This window comes from Notechis scutatus, chromosome 1 (genome assembly GCF_049901735.1).
Source record: "Notechis scutatus isolate UNSWTSFEM ecotype Mainland chromosome 1, rNotScu1.2, whole genome shotgun sequence".
NCBI lineage: Eukaryota > Metazoa > Chordata > Lepidosauria > Squamata > Elapidae > Notechis > Notechis scutatus.
Genome location: NC_142009.1, coordinates 24,362,127 through 24,382,794, shown reverse-complemented (window position 1 = coordinate 24,382,794; position 20,668 = coordinate 24,362,127). Strand labels below are relative to the sequence as shown.

General features: G+C 39.3%; 1 protein-coding gene across 11 annotated transcripts in view; it reads left to right on the top strand.

Moving 5' to 3' along the window:
• Positions 1-20,668, top strand: part of SEPTIN4 (septin 4) — a 53,694-nt gene that overhangs the window by 24,694 nt on the left and 8,332 nt on the right. For 6 of the 11 annotated variants that reach the window (XM_087958922.1, XM_087958898.1, XM_087958891.1 and 3 more), the window contains 7 exons: positions 237-323; positions 3,180-3,303; positions 10,362-10,496; positions 11,766-11,883; positions 13,831-13,938; positions 14,893-14,989; positions 17,528-17,690. In XM_087958922.1, the coding sequence (XP_087815048.1) occupies positions 237-323; positions 3,180-3,303; positions 10,362-10,496; positions 11,766-11,883; positions 13,831-13,938; positions 14,893-14,989; positions 17,528-17,690 (832 nt within the window). Of the gene's footprint in view, positions 1-236; positions 324-3,179; positions 3,304-10,361; positions 10,497-11,765; positions 11,884-13,830; positions 13,939-14,892; positions 14,990-17,527; positions 17,691-17,861; positions 18,062-20,668 lie in introns of those variants that run through there. The other 5 variants (XM_087958943.1, XM_087958914.1, XM_026671466.2 and 2 more) reach the window with 3 other exon arrangements.

Here is a 20,668-nt window from a genome sequence, read left to right as displayed (position 1 = left end):
TTTTGTGAACTGATGGACAGTATAAATTGCAGACGCCAAAGAGCTAGAAGTAGGAAGATTGGCTTTAACTATACAAACTTGCTATGCAAATTGCCACTGATTGTTTTCTTTATTTAAAGAATTTCTCTTTATTTAAAGTATTCCTCACATTTACTGCTTTTTCCTTCAGAAAAACTCTTTCTTAAGAACTCATTTTCCTTTTTGTAATATTCACTGTCCTTCCTCTTCTTCCTCAGGAGAGTCTGGGCTGGGGAAATCCACTCTGGTGAACAGCCTTTTTCTTACAGATCTATACAAAGATCGCAAACTCTTAAATGCAGAAGGTATTTATTTATTTGTTTAGAGGTTCCTTTATGCTTCTTATTTTCCAACTCTTAATACATAATGCATATGCTGGCTGGGGAATTCTGGGAGATGCTCACCCATCTTAAAGTTGACAATTTTGAGAAACACTGTCTTAGCAGCTCACAAACAAAAAGCATAATAATATAGTACTTAGCAATAGCACTTATACTTATATCCCACTTCACAGTGCTTTACGGACCTCCCTAAACGGTTCTACAGAGTCAGCATATTGCCCCCAACAATCTGGGTCCTCATTTTACCCACCTTGGAAGGATGAAAGGCTGAGTCAACCTTGAGCCTGGTGAGATTTGAACTGCCAAATTGCAGGCAGCTGGCAGTCAGCAGAACTTGCCTGCAGTACTACACTCTAACCACTGTGTCACTGATATAATACAAAATGGGAAAAATACAATAACTGTAAAGCAAATAGCGGACAATAAGCCAAATCTAATAATCATAAAGCAAAACTATGTAACAGTGATACTAAGCCTGAAAGATTCTCATGCCTCAGCTCCCAGAAGTCCTTTGGATCATTGCTCCTTGGCTTCACTTCCTTTCTGTTGGTTAGTTACACCTGCAATCACCTGTCTTCCAGGAGGAAATCTTTTTTTGGTGAGGTAGGCAGGGCTCCCACAGCCTCTGTGCCTTACCAGCAAATAAAAATAAATTAATAAAATGATATATACACTGCTCAAAAAAAATAAAGGGAACACTTAAACAACACAATGTAACTCCAAGTCAATCACACTTCTGTGAAATCAAACTGTCCACTTAGGTAGCAACACTGATTGACAATCAATTTCACATGTTGTTGTGCAAATGGAATAGGCAACAGGTGGAAAGCATAGGCAGTTAGCAAGACATCCCCAATAAAGGAGTGGTTCTGCAGGTGGTGACCACAAACCACTTCTCAGTTTCTATGCTTTCTGTCTGATGGTTTGGTCACTTTTGAATGCTGGCGGTGCTTTCACTCTAGTGGTAGCATGAGACGGAGTCTACAACCCACATAAGTGGCTCAGGTAGTGCAGCTCATCCAGGATGGCACATCAATGCGAGCTGTGGCAAGAAGGTTTTCTGTGTCTGTCAGCGTAGTATCCAGAGCATGGAGGCTCTACCAGGAGACAGGCCAGTACACCAGGAGACGTGGAGGAGGCCGTAGGAGGGCAACAACCCAGCATCAGGACCGCTTCCTCCGCCTTTGTACAAGGAGGGACAGGAGGAGTACTGCCAGAGCCCTGCATAATGACCTCCAGCGGGCCACAAATGTGCATGTGGTCAGAAACAGACTCCATGAGGTTGGTATGAGGGCCCGACGTCCACAGGTGGGGGTTGCGCTTACAGCCCAACACCGTGCAGGACGTTTGGCATTTGCCAGAGAACACCAAGATTGGCAAATTTGCCACTGGCGCCCTGTGCTCTTCACAGATGAAAGCAGGTTCACACTGAGCACATGTGACAGACGTGACAGGGTCTGGAGATGCCATGGAGAACATTCTGCTGCCTGCAACATCCTCCAGCATGACCAGTTTGGCAGTGGGTCAGTAATGGTGTGGGGTGGCATTTCTTTAGTGGGCCGCACAGCCCTCCATGTGCTCGCCAGAGGTAGCCTGACTGCCATTAGGTACCGAGATGAGATCCTTAGACCCCTTGTGAGACCATATGCTGGTATGGTTGGCCCTGGGTTCCTCCTAATGCGCGACAATGCCAGACCTCATGTGGCTGGAGTGTGTCAGCAATTCCTGCAAGATGAAGGCATTGATGCTATGGACTGGCCCGCCCATTCCCCAGACCTGAATCCAATTGAGCACATCTGGGACATCATGTCTCGCTCCATCCACCAACACCATGTTGCACCACAGACTGTCCAGGAGTTGGGGGATGCTTTAGTCCAGGTGTGGGAGGAGATCCCTCAGGAGATCATCCGCCACCTCATCAGGAGCATGCCCAGGTGTTGTAGGGAGGTCATACAGGCATGTGGAGGCCACACACACTACTGAGCCTCATTTTGACTTGTTTTAAGGACATTACATCAAAGTTGGATCAGCCTGTAATGTTTTTTTCCACTTTAATTTTGAGTGTAACTCCAAATCCAGACCTCCATGGGTTGCTAAATTTGATTTCCATTGATAATTTTTGTGTGAGTTTGTTGTCAGCACATTCAACTATGTAATGAACAAAGTATTTAATAAGAATATTTCATTCATTCAGATCTAGGATGGCTTATTTTTGTGTTCCCTTTATTTTTTTTTGAGCAGTTTAGTTTCTCTATTGCTAGTCCTGACAATGTAGTATGAGGGGATATGACTAAGGAAGTCAGTTTCCTTCTCCTTTGAAAGACAGATCAATTTTATAAGTTTTACAAAAAGTTTAATTTTATTTATTTTTAAACAAAAAAGAAAATTTTTAAAGTTCCTTTTTTAATTTTAAGCAGCCATGCACAAAACAGAGTTAAACAGAGAGCTGTGAAATCACAGACATCTCAAAAGAATCTCCAATAGGAAAACTGTACAAAGCAGTCAATGAAACGATATAGGTCTGTGGCCAATTCTGCACTATTCTGCAACAAATATTCTCCAGTATTTCTAGCTCCTGCATGCATTCTCTGGATTTTTCAGATTCTGTTAAATTCCAGCTTTTAACCAAAGATGCAGGAGCGATGCTCTTTTAAGCAGCCAAAGATTTCTAAAAATCAGCAAGGAGGAAGGAGATCTTATTTCTGGTGGAAAGGCATTCCATTAGAGATCTTATTCTTGCATAGTGGAGATTTCAGTTGATTTTGTTGAACTTTGCAAATATACCCTCTCCGATTCTCCTTTTTCTGTCTTGGGGGCTAGAACGGATTGTCCAGACTGTGGAGATTACCAAGCATGTGGTAGATATAGAGGAGAAAGGGGTGAAACTTCGCTTGACCATCGTGGACACACCAGGCTTTGGAGATGCTGTAAACAACACAGAATGGTATGTCTCCCTGGAAAGTGGAAAGGAATTTGCTTGAGGGAAGCCTGATTGCAGAATCATGGGAAATTGTAGGGAGGGAATCCCATTAGGCGTTTCTTGCAGGGATGAGCTAACCCTTGGATGGAGGCCAAGACTATGGTAAAAATAAGCTGCAAGAGACAAAGGCCAGCTGGCTGGAGGACAGGTAAATCCTACTGCAGGCACTAGGAAGAAGAACTGAGTCTTGCCCGAGAGGGAGTCTTTTTTTACATGCATTGTTCATCTGGGGCTCAGATATGAATTTTGAAGTCTGATAGTATTCATTAAAATAAATTAAAATCTGAATTAGAAGGAAATTCCTGTCTTACTGGTAATGCATCAGACCTTGAGAAAATTATATTTCCAAATGACATTGTGGTCCTTTCTGGTGGTGTCCAAGTACAATTGTGTGCTAGGTGCCATAAAAGGAGGAAGGGATTTCTTTGCTCCTGTAGCTCTTCTATAAACCTGAATAATAATTAAAAAAGAAACAAAGGATATTTGTAAACTGAGTCACCAAGTTTATAGTATGTGCTTAAAAATCCAGCATATGTCATTGTCTCAGAAATCCAGTAGTTCTGAATCAAGATTGACCTCTCAACACTCACATCAATCATCTTGATGCCTTACACAAAGAGAAGAAGCTAGAGTGGCCCAGAAAAACAAGGCCTTTCTAGGCCCTTTGTCTCTGTTTGTTTTTTTCCTTTTCAATTCCCCAGGGATATAGATAAGCGAGGGTGGTATGGGCAGAAAGAGGAAGGGGGCACCCTGACCTCAGGCACTTGCTTTGCTTAAGTCATTGCTAATTTTTAAAAAAATCACATGTTAGCACAATACTGTGTGGGATCATCCAATGCAGATTAGAGCCCTCTGTGGAAAAAGAGATGCCAGATGTTCAAGCTGGCTTTGGAAAAGGCTGAGGAACATGAGATCATTATTGCTGATGCACACTGGATGATTGAGAAAGCCAAATACCAACAAGAAGTGTTATGTTCTTCATTAGTTATAGAAAGATCTTTGTGTAGATCACATCAAACTGTGGAACGTGCTTAGAAAAATAGGAATCCCAGAACAACTCATTGTTCTTGTGACTAACCTACGGGTTAGTCCTTGCTTACTGACTGTCTGATACAATAACCGTTCAAAGTTACGACAGTATTAAAAAAAAACAACTTTGCGATCGATTTATGATTGTTGCAACATTCATCAGTCATGTGATTGCTGATTGTGTGCTTTGCAACTGGCACACATTTTTGCTTGTGACAAGCAGAGTGAACACTGTGCAGTACAGAAGGCAGAAGTACAATCTCACAAGAAGACCACATATAATTTGGAAAGGGGGGGCTGGCACAGTCTGGGGAAAAAACCCAGTGCGGCCAGCAACTACTTCATGAAGGCCTAGGCCAGGGACTTCTGTAGCAGTAGGAAAGTCAATTGAGGGAAGCAAGGCTGGCAGAAATGGCAGGAGCATTGAGTGTGGGGCAGTGGGGCGATAAGGTGGCTGGGCAGGCAGAGAGCAGGGTGACAGAGGTAGCATAATGCAAAGTGGCCAAAAAGGCAGAGATGTGGAGGGAGATTGGGTGGGGGAGGAGTTGAAGAGGAGGCAGCCCCTTACAAAGGAGGGACCAGGTCAGGAATGACTTAGATCGGGGTTGATCCTTTGAATCTTTGGGATTCAGTTAATTACAGCAACTGGGATTGCCAGCATTGCCATCTCTAAACCAATGTGATCACATGACATCATGTTTTGCAATTGCATCATTTAGCAATGGAAATTCTGGCCACAATTGCTAATCGTAATTCAAGCACTACCTGTATTGACACTTTTTGACTTTGGTGTTGGAGAAGATTTTTGAGAATACTATGGAGAGCCAAGAAATAAACAAATGGATCATTGAACAAACCAACCAGGGTTCTTAACTTAAGGCACAAATGACCTGGCTCGGTTATCCTATTTTGGGCCCATTATGCGAAGTCCTAGCTCTCAGGAGAAGGCTCTGATGCTGGGAAAGGAGGAAGGGAAGAGGACGACGAACAGCAAGGTGGATGAACTCATTTATAGTGAGCGACAATAAATGCACTGTTGAAAGACTTGGAGGGCCAAGTCAGAGATATATCTTTCTGGAGAAAATCTATCTACATGGTTGCTAAGAGTCAATACCGACTTGATGGCACATAATCAATTTAAATGTTTTTGAAAAGATGGCTGAGATCCTGTCAGATACAATTTCTTTCAAAATAACTGGAGCAGGGTTTTTTTTTCATTCCTGAGGTCATTTGATACCATGTCAGTGGACAATTTTATTCCTGGTAGATTGAGTGAGCTGTGTTGACGTGTAAGAGAGACTGCTGCATTTCTGGAGTACTACTGATTTCTTTTTTTCATTTTTCTTATTATTTTTTAATAAATTTTTATTGGTTTTTAAAACAAACATAAACAAACAAAACATAAAAACATCAAATCATCTTCCATACATGTACATACAGTGTGCCGGTTGGTTTACAAATTGTTTTGTGCTTCCATTTCATAAACTTCAATTATAATTACATTGTATATAATCTTGTATTTTCAATCAATATATTAAATACATTAATAGCATTATTATTCAATCATTTGACTATACTTTTATTCATTCATGTTTTCCAAAATGATCATATTTTATTTAATTTGTTTTATGACGGTTCATATTATCATCCCAAATCTATCCTAAAATCATTTTGTAGATATAATAAGAAAAGAATACATCTTTATATATTTATTATTTTCTAAGAATCTACATATTTCATTACTATATTTTATTGTCTAACCATTGATAGAATAGATCCCAAATTTTATAAAATTGTTTATCATCTTGTTCTCTAATTTCAAATGTCAATCTACTCATTTCAGCACATTCCAATATTTTCTTAATGATTTCCTCCTGTGATGGTATTTTCTCATTTTTCCAGTTTTTAGCAAATACAATTCTAGCCGCTGTTAATACATTTACAATCAGGTATTTCAAGTCTTTACTATATATTTCAGGTAAAATTCCCAAAAATATTTCTGGTTTCAAATCTATATGCTTTTTTGTCATTTTTTCCAACCACGTGTGGATTTTAGTCCAGTATTTTTTAGCATCTGCACAAGTCCACCACATATGGTAATATGAGCCAGGTATCTGATGACATTTCCAACATTTTTCGGATTTATTCTTGAACATTCTTGCTATTCTTGTCGGGGGAAAGTGCCACCTGCAAAACATCTTATACAAATTTTCTTTATATGCTGTTGACATTGTCATTTTATAATTTTGAGACCACAATTTTTGCCATTTCTCTAGATCAATCCCATATCCAAAATTCTTCCCCCAAGCAATCATAGTTTCTTTAACTTGTTCTTCTTCTAGTTTAATTTCTAATAAATATCCATACAATTTTTTAATCACCTTTTCATCAGTACCTGTCAAAATCTTATCTAAGTCAGTCAATTTATCATAGAAACCTTCTGTTTTAGAATCTTTATCATACCTTGAATGTATTTGCACATATGAAAACCAATTCATCTTTATACCTTGTTCCTCTAGTTTTTGTATAGATTTAAGTTCACCCTTTTCATTCAATATTTCACCATATCTAACTGTTTGTTCCTTTTTGTATATTATAGGATAAGAAAATGCTTCAATAGTCGATAGCCAGACTGGAATTTTCAAATAACATTGTCTTTTAATCTTCTCACAATTTAACCACAGAGACTCCCGTATATAATGTGTTCTAAAGTACCCCTGTGTTTTAGTTCCTTTATACCATAAAAAAGCATGCCACCCCAACAACAGATCATGTCCTTCTAATGTCAACAATCTAGTATTTCTTAATGTTATCCATTCCTTAACCCACATCAAATTTGTAGTTTGGTAATACAACTCCCAATTAGGCAAACCAAATCCTCCTCTTATTCTATTCTACTTTATTCTCACTTTCTTACCTTGCCATATATATTTCAACACAATTTTATTTGAATCTTTAAAGTAATCTTTTCCAAGCCTAATTGGAATTGTTTGGAACAAATACAAAATTCTGGGTAATATATTCATCTTGATTGTTGATATTCTCCCTATTAATGACAGTTGTAAATTTTCCCATTTTGCCAAATCTAGCGCTATCTGCTGTTTAAGTTTGATATAATTATTCTCTTTTAGTGTACTGCATCTTGCTGTCAAGTATATCCCCAAGTACTTGATCTTATTCGTGACCTGAATTTTCAATAGGTCTGCCAATTCTTCCTTTTGTCTTGATAGCATATTCTTTGTCAAGATCTTTGTCTTATCTTTATTTATTTTCAAACCAGCCACCTTTCCATATGTCTCTATCTTTTCTATCAATTTTGATGCTGTTTCTAGTGGGTCTTCTAAGATAAAAACCAGATCATCTGCAAATGCTTGCAACTTAAATTCTTCCTTTTTAATTTTCATCCCTTTTATATTCTTTTCATCTCTAATATTTCTGTTTAGCACTTCCAAAGTTAACACAAACAACAAAGGTGATAGTGGGCACCCTTGTCTTTTTCCTTTTCTTATATCGATAGATTCTGTCAGTTCTCCCTCTATCATTACCTTTGCCGTCTGCTTATGATATATAGCTTCTATTGCTTGAATACATTTTCTAGCAAAGCCCATCTGTTCCAGCAGTAATAACATGAATCACCAATTCACATTATCAAATGCCTTCTGTGCATCTAGAAATATCAAAGCCATTTGTTTTTCAGGATGTGCCTCGTAGTATTCCAAAGTGTCCAAGATTACTCTCATATTGTCTTTGATTTGTCTCTTTGGCAGAAATCCATTTTGGTCAGGATGGATAAAATTATTTAAATATTTTTTAAGTCTTTCTGCCAATATTGAAGAAAAGATTTTATAATCTGTGTTTAGTAGGGAGATAGGTCTATAATTCTTGATTTGTAATGGATCGGTCTCCTCTTTTGGAACAAGTGTGATATAAGCTTCTGACCATGATTTAGTTATCCTCTTCTTCAACATAACTTCATTCATAACTTCTAGCAGTGGAAAATTCAACGATTCTTGTAATGTTTTGTAAAATTCTGCTGGAAGTCCATCTGGGCCTGGTGCCTTTCCATTATTTTGTTTCTTAAGTGCTTCAGTTAACTCCATCATTGTTATATTGCTTTCTAACATTGTTTCAATCTCTTTAGGTATCTGGGGTAAATTAGCATTCTGTAAATACTGTTTAACTCTTTCCTCATCAATATTCTCTTGTGTGTATAGTTTCCAATAATAATCTCGAATAATTTTCTTCTTCTCTTTACTACAATAGCAAACTTGGCCTTGGTCATCTATTAATTGCGATATTTTCCTTGATTCTTTCTCCTTTCTTAATTTATACGCTAACCATCTACCTGGTTTATTTGCATCTTCAAAATAGTTCTGTTTGGCACCTCTAATTTTTTGTGCTAATTCTTTTTCTATTAGACCCATTTTATGTTTGGTTATATCCATTTTTAACTTAATGTCCTTTCTCTGTGGCATTTTCTGTAGCTCTTTTTCGAGTCCTTTATATTCATCTTCTAATGCCTTAGAGGCTAATCTTTTCATTGTATTTCTTTTCCTTGTATAGTCTATTATCAAGCCTCTGGCATATGCCTTCATTGTATCCCATACATTTTGGATTGATGTATCTTCTTTTTTGTTTTCTCCAAAGAAAAAGGCCAATTCTTTCTCCATCCACTGTGTGCAGTCTTTTCCCTTTAAAATAGTATTATTTAACGTCCATCTAGATCTTCTTCTTTGTCCTTTCCATTTAATTGTCATTTGATTGTGATCTGCCCAAGTACTTGTTTCAATATTTATTTCTTGAATATTAGTTAACAATTCTGTTGACATCCATATCATATCTATTCTGGACCATGATAAGTGTCTATTTGAGTAGAAAGTGTATTGTTTAGTTTTAGCATTTCTTTCTCTCCATATATCTTTTAAGTTTATTTCATCTACCATTTTAAAAAAAGATTTAGGGAGAGTCTTTCTATTTTGCTTTATTGTTTTCTGTGATGTGTAGTCCAGTTTATTGTCTACAATTCCATTAAAATCTCCCATCATAACTATATTAACATAGTCCAGTTCAACTATTTTCATATGTAATTTTTTATAGAATTCTTCTTGTTTGTCGTTCGGGGCATAAATTGCAATCAGGAGTGTTTTCATATTATTGTCAATTATTTCCACCATTAATATTATTCCGTCGTCATCAGTATAAATCAATTTCGCTGAGATGGTCTCTTTAATATATAAAACCGCTCCTCTTTTCTTACATTGTGTCAAGGAAGTGAATATTTTCCCTAATTTTGGCTGTATCAACTGATTTCTGAACTACAGCAATTGTGAACCAGCAGGGAGACTTCTGAAGGGAAGGGAGATATTTAGTCTTATCACCACAATGGCTTATCAGGCATGAACACATTAGAAGTCCTACTGAATTACTCTAAAAAGCCCCTCCTTCCCCTCTACAAAAAGAGATGTTCAAAATTTCTCCCTTGCTTCCATCCTGTCATGCTGGCATGAATGTCCTACTTAGGGATGATCAGTGAAGTGTGTGACTAACTCAAGAACTTATATTGAGACTGGCAGAGGTGGGATTCAAACCTGAGGCTTCCAAGAGGAGCTCGCCATAATTATATCACAAGCATTTATGCAACTTTTCTCCTCTTCCTGCTCTTTCTCCTCCTCCATCTAAAAAAAGGAATGTAACCTCTTAATTAATTGGCAGAAAATAGATCTGGATATAGATCCTTGGATGATTTGCAAAAAAAAAAAAAATTGTCAGGGATTTCCTAATTGTCAGCAATAATACCTGTCCCAGCCCTGTACTATATTGCTGGTATGAAAAAAACCTTTAGGGTAACCAGTTCTGGAATTCCAAATTCCTTAACTCAGCATTTTTTAAAATTGTGTGATACATACAGTAAGGTTTAGTTTTGATTGTGCAAACATGATGGCTGCCTCCCTTTCAACCCAGCAATTCTAAATTATGTTCTCTTTCTTTCCCAGTTGGAAGCCTGTGTCTGACTATATAGATCAGCAGTTTGAGCAGTATTTCCGGGATGAAAGTGGCCTTAACCGGAAAAATATTCTAGACAACCGTGTCCATTGCTGCCTCTACTTCATCTCTCCTTTTGGTCACGGGTATGAACTAAACCAACCTATTCATGATCCCGGAACATGCTTTTCCTTAAAAAGACTCTTATCAGTTTGTTTGGTTTTTTTGCCCAGTCCTGTTAACCTCATGGTCTCCAATATACAAATCCCTGGTTTTCCAGCTTGGAAGTTATATATAGTTAGAATGTTACACCACCTGTAAAGGCTATGTGCAATTAATATATCTATTCACATAGAAGCCAATCCATAGATAAGCTAATCCTTGAATTTTTAACCAAAATACCATGAAAATCACACCACCTGTGGATAAGCTGGCCTGTATTTTTCATACTATTTTGGTTACAATCTGAGGGTCTACTTGTCTGCGGATGGGCTTATCTACAAATAGATATATGGGAAATACGGGTACTTTTTAAAAGTACAGCATTATTGTATATACTTGAAGATAACTCCATCCATGGGTAAACTGATTTTAGCACCTAAAATTCTCATCGGGGACAAAATAGTATATTGATTTTACCTCATGGTATGTCTTTCCTCACAGGATGCTGGACATTGGGGTTAAAGGAGAAGAATTCCCTTAGGGGGTTTCTTGCTCCATAGAATTCAAATTCTTGGAAGTTCTTCAGATTGATAAATTCAATCAGGATCTAGGATAAAGTTATCTATCTATGAAAGGTTAAAGTACTTGGAAAACAACAAAGCCTTCAATATAAGTAACTCTAACATATGATTCAAATGGTATAATGCTTAAACAATTAGAATGGAAGGCCATACTTCTTTTAATGTTGCCTCCTACTGGAAGTTGGGGTACCACTTGTTCTGCAGATGTTAGTACATGAAATAAGGATGTTGCATCTTTGCCAAAAATATAGATTTTTTTCAGTCAGTATAGGCTACGTCTGCCAGTTCTGCCTTTCTCTTTAATGTTTCCTTATATAATTAATTGAAGTACTGTAGTTATTTTTATGGAGTATCATTGATTGCCACCAAATAATTGGTACAGATTCTAGCACATGTCAGGCACCCCACTTTTTGTGTTTATTGGCCAAAAAAGAAACAACCTGTTTCCACAGCTCCCAGGAATAAAAATGAACAGAACAGAATATAATAATAACTTTATTGTCACTTTGAATGTACACTAATCGGCATACATTAAAATTAAATTTCATTGCATACAGCTCTCAGAGGGTCACCACCTCCAATATACACAACATGAATATGACAAAATAAATAAATACAAAATTATGTATATACTTATTACCTATATAGTGAACTCTTGTCTGCTCTTGGCAGTTTGCGACCTCTGGATGTTGAATTCATGAAAGCGCTCCATCAGCGTGTGAACATAGTTCCTGTCTTAGCCAAGGCTGACACTCTCATGCCCTCCGAGGTGGAACGAATGAAGTGCAAGGTAAAAGAGGAGATCGGAACAAACTCGGGGACACTCTTCTCACTTCCATCCACAATGTAAAAAACGCAACACTGAGCTAAATAGAGTAACCTAAGCAAAACTAATTGAAAAAGGGGGAAAAAAAGAAAAATAAATGCCCTTGAAATTGTTTCTGAAGTATAAAAGTATTAAATACAGGTAGTCCTCAATTTACAATCACAATGCAGCTTGTTGCTAAGCAGTACAGTTGTTAAGTGAGACATGTGACCGCAACTTGCAGTCTTCCCTTCTGGCTTCCCCATTGACTTTCTTTATCAGAAACTGGCTGGGAAGATTACATGATTGTAGGACACTCTGACAGTCATTTATTTTTTTTATTTTTTATTGTTATTTTTATTTATTTTGTCAAGCGATTATAAGATAACAGGTATAAGTATAAACATAGTTATGAGTACATGAAGTGGATACATATAAGAAAAATAAAAAGAAGCAATAGGACAGGGATGGTAGGCATGTTGGTGCGCTTATGCACGCCCCCTACAGGCCTCTTAGGAAAGGGGTGAGGTCAATAGTAGACAGTCTAAGGTTAAAGTTTTGGGGTTTGGGGAAGAAACTACAGTGTCAGGTAGAGTATTCCAGACATTGACCACTCTGTTGCTGAAGTAGTATTTCCTGCAATCAAGTTTGGTGTGGTTTACCTTGAGTTTGTATCTGTTGTGTGCTCTTGTATTGTTATGGTTGAAGCTGAAGTATTCATTGACAGGTAGGACATTGCAATATATAATTTTATATACTATACTTAGATTGGACCGAAGGCGGCATAGTTCTAGGTTTTCTAGGTCTAGAATTTCAAGTCTGGTGGCATAAGGTATTCTGCAACGATTAGAGGAGTGGAGAACTCCTCTTGTGAAATATGTCTGGACTTTCTCAACTGTGCTAATATCAGATACGTAATGCGGGTTCCAGACTGATGAGCTGAATTCGAGTATTGGTCTAGCAAATGTTTTGTATGCTCTAGTTTGCAGTGTGGTATTACCAGAGAATATATTACCAGACAGTCATACATGCACAAGGGTTGCCAAGTACCTGAATCGTGATGGCTGTGGGGACACTGGCCGTGTGAGGGCCAGTTGCAAGTCACTTTTTTCAGTGCCATCATAACTTGAATTGAGCTACCTGTGTATGGTTGCACAGCCCATTGTAATTCACGTTTTAAATGCTGAGCTAAATGTAGGCCATAAGGATCATACAATCTTGAATATCTAATTGGATATTCTTCTGTTACATCCCCACTTCCTCACATTGACTTTGTCCTGTATTCCAGCTCAACTCTCCCTCCCTCCCCAATATCCAGACTCTGTGACATTGTGAAATCTGTATTCTTTTTAAAGTGAGCGTACAGATGGTTTTCAGTCTCTCCCTCAAAGTGGCCACGTGCATTTTATGAGAGAGTCAGTGAGGCAGTGGTGGGTTTCAATTTTTTTTAATCACCTGTTCTGTGGGCGTGGCTTGGTGGGCATGCTTTGCACGCACGCTTCACCTGCACATGCGCAGAGGATTTGCTACTAACCTTCTCCTGCAATCCTGCGCTATCCCTGTGTGTTCAACAGCTGACACGCGGCAATCGGGTGTGCCGCGCGAAGCAGCCGAGGTTGAAAAGCAGCTGAGGTCGAAATAAAGATCCGTAGAGAGCCGGGCCGGTGGGAGGGCCCAGCAGCTGGTCGTCGGAGTGAATCAGTTCCCTCACAGATGATCGTCGGAGCTACCGATTTGGCCGAACCAGGCCGAATTGGTAGAATACCACCACTGCAGAGAGTGTGAGGAATTGGGGGTATGGTGTTGATCGAATGCCGAGTTCTTCACTCCCCTGTTAGCTTTCCAGAAGAATTCTCAGGGTGGCATGTTCATGCATAGAAATCAAAGCTATGATTGAATTTCATCGGCTGCTGGCATGTTCCTCTGTTCTAGATTCGTGATGAAATTGATCGTTTTGGGATCCGGATCTACCAGTTTCCTGATTGTGATTCAGATGAAGATGAGGACTTCAAGCAGCAGGATGAAGCACTCAAAGTGAGGGTGTGGACATTGGAATCCACTGGTTCGGCTAGATATTCCTGATTGTGTTAGAACAAATTGAGAAGAAAGCCTAGTTTTCCCCAGTCACATTCCACATATGCTGATGCTTTGACTGTAAAGGAGCTTTTCCTAATATTTGAAAACAATATGTTTCATATTTGCTTGCCTTTTTTTTAAACTAAGGCACGTGTTCCAAACCAGGCATGTATCTCTAATTCCAGTTAAGCCATACTAAAGAGAGGCAGCTAGGCTTGGATTAAACTCTTAGCCTAAGAAAAAAAAAATCAGCCTTCTCCCATCCCAGGCAGTTATGCTCTTGATTTAATACAGCTTTCCCCAGCCTGGTATCTTCAAGATGTGTTTGGACTGCAGAATGTCAGCCAGGAACCTAGGACATTGCAGTCTTACGCATCTGGAGACCGAGAGCAGGCTGGAAGACAGCCTTCTTTAAATCTGCTGCCGGCCTTATAAACATGGATACTCAATTTGGAATCCACAGGCCATTTTTTAATCACTTTTTTCCTGTTTTATTGTTGTATGCCACCCAGAGTAGCCCCACAGTGACATGGGCAGCAAATAAATTTAACAAATAAAATTTAATAAATAATAAATTATACTTTTTTTTTGATGCCTGACCTGAATAACTTAAAAAGAAGAATCCCCTTAACAAATAAACGAAAGGAAATTGATGGAATGCAAAGCACTCGTGCATCGTGTTTATTTACTATACAACAGGAATCATCTCTTTTCCAAGCCTTTTTCTTTTCTGAACCCCACCACCTCTTACTTCACTGCCAAATTCGGAAGTGTGGTTGATGGAAGCCGTTGATGCAGTTCCTTGAACCTTTTTGAGGAATGCTCTCTCTTTGGTCACTAAATATATGTGAAGTAGCAAAGATTGGGGAAGGCCCCTGCCATCCTATTTGACTCCTAATTGCCACTGTTCTCCCGCAGGACAGCATCCCCTTTGCTGTGATTGGCAGTAACACCATTGTGGAGATGAAAGGCAAGCGGATCCGGGGGAGGCTGTACCCTTGGGGAATCGTTGAAGGTAACCTATAGTTCCGTGTGGCTCAATAAACTGGGGACTGCAGCTAATGGTTCGACATTGATTCAATACAGAATTCAGCAAAAATGTTCCATGCTCCCTTGGTTTGAATTAACATCCAATTACCAAATGCTCTTGTGGGATGGAAATACAAAATATTGACTTTGGCAGTCTAATGTCTTAGCTTTGGCTGGAGAAATCAATAAAAGCTTCCTGTCCCCAAGCATTAAATTAGTCGTTTTGTGGGAAGCATGGGCTCAGTGCGGTAGTTTTGTCCCTTGTTGGAAAAATCAGGAGGTAGGGATGAGAGAGAATATTGACTAGATGCCACCTCTCGGCAATCCCAATGTTTTATTACAGGGACGTTCCCATGGACTGTCAAAAAAGTCAAGATGGTGGGCACAACTACCCAGTCAAAGCCAGATGCCTTTTTTTGCATCCACTTGACAACACAGTGGGGCTTCAGTTGTGCAGTTGTGTCGTCCTTGGCCTTCTTAAATCACCCTGCAGATGTCCCCAGTGCAGACGTGGGAGGCAAAGAACAAGATGGCATCTCTCCTATCCCATCCAAAAACCAAATGGACTGGTTGTTGAATCGTTCTTGTGTGTTACAGTTGAGATTGCCTTCTTCAGTGCATTGAAGGCCAAAGGCTAGTTTAGAGGCAACACAAGCCATGCAGCAAACAACCTTCACTGTGTCCTGGCACCTGCTGTCTAAGGTGGCTGCTTCAGTCTGTTCAAAGGTAGAGCCAACCCTGGTCCCATCCTATCCTTTTGTCCCTGTTGGACTTGAAAAATCCAGTTTTAAAAGGTTGGATTTGAATTATGCTGAATTTCAAGATTTGTTGTATGCCTAAAAATGAATCGGACTCAAACATAGCTTGGGAAAGCCAATAGGTAGGTAAATGGGGAGTGAGAGAGAGAAAGATTGGACAAGCATTTGTCTGAAATGGTATAGGGTTTCCTGCCTAAGCAGGGGGTTGGACTAGAAGACCTCCAAGGCCCCTTCCAACTCTGTTTTTCTAAGATTCTAAGAGAGATTGAGAAAATATATAATCTTTCTTGATAAATAATACTATAGACGAGACCACTCAAAAAAGCTAAACTACCTAAAACGGTGATGAATTAAGGTGCTGAATCTAACAGCTGGTTTAAAATGTTCTTCAGTTTATTACAGAGGAGGCCCTGTCCACAACCCCTACTGGCAGCTTAGAGAGAGGGACCTTTGGCATATCACCCTTAGGAAAACTAAAACAGTAATTGCAATGTTTGTTATAAGGGGGTACTTACTTTTGCATTTTTGTAATAAGGAAAAAGGGAAGAGATGGCATCAACAGATCTCCAGCAAAATCACTTGAAGCTGATCATTGTGTGTAGGCATATGAAAGTATTTCCTCCAAATGTGTGACTGGGAGTGGCAAAGTGTTGAGTCTTATCTTGGACTGGCCAGGTCTCTCTGGAGTGCAGACTCCTAAGAATGTAAGAGGAACTAAAAGGCTACAAGCAAAATAGGAAACAATAAGCTTTGCCTTTATGTTTTGCCTGCCAGTCTCGACATTAATCAATTCCCCAGACAGGCTCCATTTCACTCTAGTTGCTAAAAGCCCTCAATCGGCTTTTCATCTCCCATGGATTTGTTTCCAGTTTTGAGATCGTTGAGTTAAGAGACCGTCTGAATAGAATTCTTTATTGGCCAAGTGTGATTGGACACACAAGGAATTTGTCTTGGTGCAAATGCTTTCGGTGTACATAAAAGAAAAGTTACATTTGTCAAGAATCATAAGGTACAACACTTAATGATACTCACAGGGTACAATAAGCAATCAGTCATACTAGGAAACAGTCAATAAAAACTGTAAGGATACAAGCAACAAGGTTACAGTCATATAGTCATAAGTGGGAGGAGATGGGTGAAAGGAAGGATGGGAGGATTAATAGTAATAGTAATGCAGACTTAGTAAATAGTTTGACAGTGTTGAGGGAATTATTTGTTTAATTATGGCGTTCGGGGAAAAACTGTTCTTGTGTCTGGTTGTTCTGGTGTGCAGTGCTCTACAGCGTTGTTTTGAGGGTAGGAGTTGAAACAATTTATGTCCAGGGTGTGAGGGGTCTGTAAATATTTTCACAGCCCTCTTTTTGACTGGAGCATTATACAGGTCCTCGATGGAAGGCAGGTTGGTAGTAATTGTTTTTTTCTGCAGTCCTAATTACTCTCTGGAGTCTGTCTGTCTTGTTGGGTTGCAGAACCAAACCTGACAGTTATAGAGGTGCAGATGATAGATTCAATAATTCCTCTATGGAACTGTATCAGTGGCTCCTTGGGCAGTTTGAGCTTTCTGAGTTGGCACAGAAAGAACATTCTTTGCTGTGCTTTTTTGATGACATTTTTGATGTCAGGTATCCCTTTTAGGTCTTGTGATATGATAGAACCTAGAAATGTGAAGGTCTCTGCTGTTGATACTGTGTTGTCTTGTAAGTATTGTAATCCCCGCATATGTGGTCTTGAATGGCACTCACTTCACTCTGCATTCTTTTTGCCAGTGGAGAACCCTATGCATTGTGATTTTGTGAAGCTGCGCACCATGCTGGTAAGGACTCATATGCAGGACCTGAAGGACGTGACTCGGGAGACTCACTATGAAAACTACCGGGCTCAGTGCATTCAGAGCATGACTCGCATGGTGGTGAAAGAGCGGAATCGCAAGTAAGTTAGGGGGTCCTGGGAAGAACGAGGAGGAGGAGGAGGAGGAACTGGAGGGGAGGGGAGGGGAGCTGGGCAGATGGAGCAGCTGAGAAGGATGAAGGAGATGTGAACGGTGGGAAACACCCCTCCTCTCCATGTTCAATAACCTTGTTGTAACCGCCTCTCCAACAGGTATGAGGAGGAAAGACAGGCAAAGCGACCTTAAAAATTCTCAGGTGGAATCAGAGTCTGACGGAGGCAGTTCATCAAGGAAAATTAATGCTGGCTTAAATTCACAGATTTTTTTTTAAAAAAATGATGATTTAGGCAGGTATTTATTATAACAACAGATGGATAGGCACTCTATTGCAAACAGAATAAATTATGTACATTGAAATCCATTTTCCTGGTTTGTACAATTTTGTGCTAATAGATATATCTGTAGATAGGCGATGTAATATAAGTACAAGTGCAAGCAAATATATGTCTGTCTGTCTGTCTGTCTATCTATCTATCTATCTATCTATCTATCTATCTATCTATCTATCTATCTATCTATCTATCTTTTAAACTCAGAAAGGTCACCAAAGTGAATGCAGAAAAAAACAGCTTTTCCTCTCAAGCACTTTCTCCACTTCCTCCTGCGCATTCTTACCCGGCTGCCAGCTTCTTTGTGGCGGCCATTACGGACCGCCGCTGCACGTCCTGGGAAAAGGGGTTCTGCCGCCAGGAGGGGGTCTGCAACACCCCCAAACCCTTCTCCGGATCCCCTACCTTCAGCTGCCCCTGCAGGGCAGCCTAGCTCCGCACCCGTCTGGGTCGGAGCCCCAAAACGGCTAGCGCGGCAGGGGATCGCGCAGCTCAGCAAATCCCTGCCGCCGCGGCCGACAAACCGGAAAAACCCAGAAAAAACAGCTTATATTGGGCATTGAGGTTTTCAGTGAATTGTCCTGTTAGAGAAACATACTTGAGTCTGGTTGCTTAACTTTCCCCATTTCCCCGCAAACCTGGTAACTTTCAGAAATGTGGTTCTCACTTCTCCCAGTTTTCCAGTTGACATAGCCATGGATACGCTGAATATAAAAAATGGGAGGTGTTCTACAGTGCGGCTGGGAAAATCAAAATCCTGAGACAAAATAGAACACTCAGTAGCTCCTTGATTTCCTTAGAGGCCTTCTTCGGCTCACCATCCTGCTGACTTATCAAGGGTGGTCTTGGATAAACCTTTCCTGAGATTCTGTTTCTCCTTTCTTTCTTTCCTTTTTGTCAAGTTTTTTATTTTATAGTGCTTATACATATCAATGTGTGAACAGTGTGATACCTGGGTATCATACATTTTAGTACAAATAAACATAATATTATTACTCATAGTTATTACATTTCATTTTCATTGCTTCATATTGTTTAAACATATCTAATACTACCACCACTCAATTTCTAAACTTTGTTTTATTACATATATGTTGTTATATTAAAATTGTTGTTCCCCTCTTATTTCTATTTCTATGCTAACTTTTATTCATGTCACCGCATTATTCAAAGACATTTATTTTCTGTCTTCCATCTTTCACTTGCTTTATTATTCATATTTCCCTTATTTAACACTTCATATCTATATATCATAAAGTTTCATCCTTCATTCTTTCATTGTTCAGTGTTTCAGTATACAATTCTAATACCAATCACAATATCATTTAAACATACATGGTAGATCTATTCATATTCCATTCATCCAATCCATGTAATTCTACTATTAATACACATGCTTATATTAAAACAGATTCTTTCATTATCTAATTACTAATTATGAATGAATGATGGTATTATTAACATGCTAATATAACTAATATAATGATTAGTAGTGAAACAATGAAATTAACTCATATTCGGTTTCCCCCAGATCTTGCTTGTTTTCTCACACTTCCTTGAAATCTATCCTGCTAACTCATTGGCTCTGTTCTTCCCAAAGCTTGACTGTTAGGTCTTACTGCGTCTCTTATTCTTTTTGCCACTATTTCACTCTGTCCAGCTGTGGTTAACTGGAAAAGATGCTTCACTTTATTCATAACAGCCATGTTGTAGTCTGAGCAGCCAGAATGTTTCTCAATGTGCTAGGTGCACAATTAAGAAATAAGCATGGGATATTGTTTTAGCTTACAAAATAATTGTGTAATAATAATAATCCCTGGATATTCTGCTGTAGCCGTTGGAGGAGAGGTGGGTTAGTCCAGTGTTTTCAACCTTGGTAACTCTAAAATGAAAAACTGGTTTAGCCTCTATTGGCAGAACATCAGAGGAAAATCTGTTAGTCCCTTTTCTGACTAATACATGTTATTAGATGGTATAAGCTTTTGTGACTTGCATCTGATTTCATCGGATGCATCGAGTGGCTTGAAAGATGGAGGATTTAAATTGGGATTAAAGTCGAGGAAGGAGGGTAAAACAGGTTGATTAAGCAGATTACATGTGAGACAGATTACAAGTACCTTTAAATCCCACATTTTATGCTTTTTAATGAAATGTGCTAATCTGCTTGGGTGGTCCTTGAGTTAATACTAAGTATCTGGGAGCTTAACCAGTTGAATGCACGAACCTGATGATCCTTTGTAACTCTGTACCACTGCTCCAGTTTGCAATCTGAATGCTGGAAGGAACTTAGTGAGAAAGCAAAGGGAAATAAGCTTTGGGTGGAAAGGAATACAGGTGTAGAAAAAGAAGAAAAAAGAAACCTTAGTAAGGATACCGAGGAGGTAGCACATTCAAGAAATTATTATTATGTGCTGCTGCTATTTTGCACTGGTTTGTGTGTGTGAAACTGCAGAGCAGGACATTCTCTGTGTGGCAAGTATTGGCAGCTGTTAGACTTCTCAAACTATCTGGGGACAGCCAGGGGTGGTATTCTACTGGTTCAGCCCAGTTCAGCCGAACTGGTAGCTCTGAGGATCATGTGTGAGGGAACCGATTCGCTCCGACGATCAGCTGCTGGGCCCACCCACCAC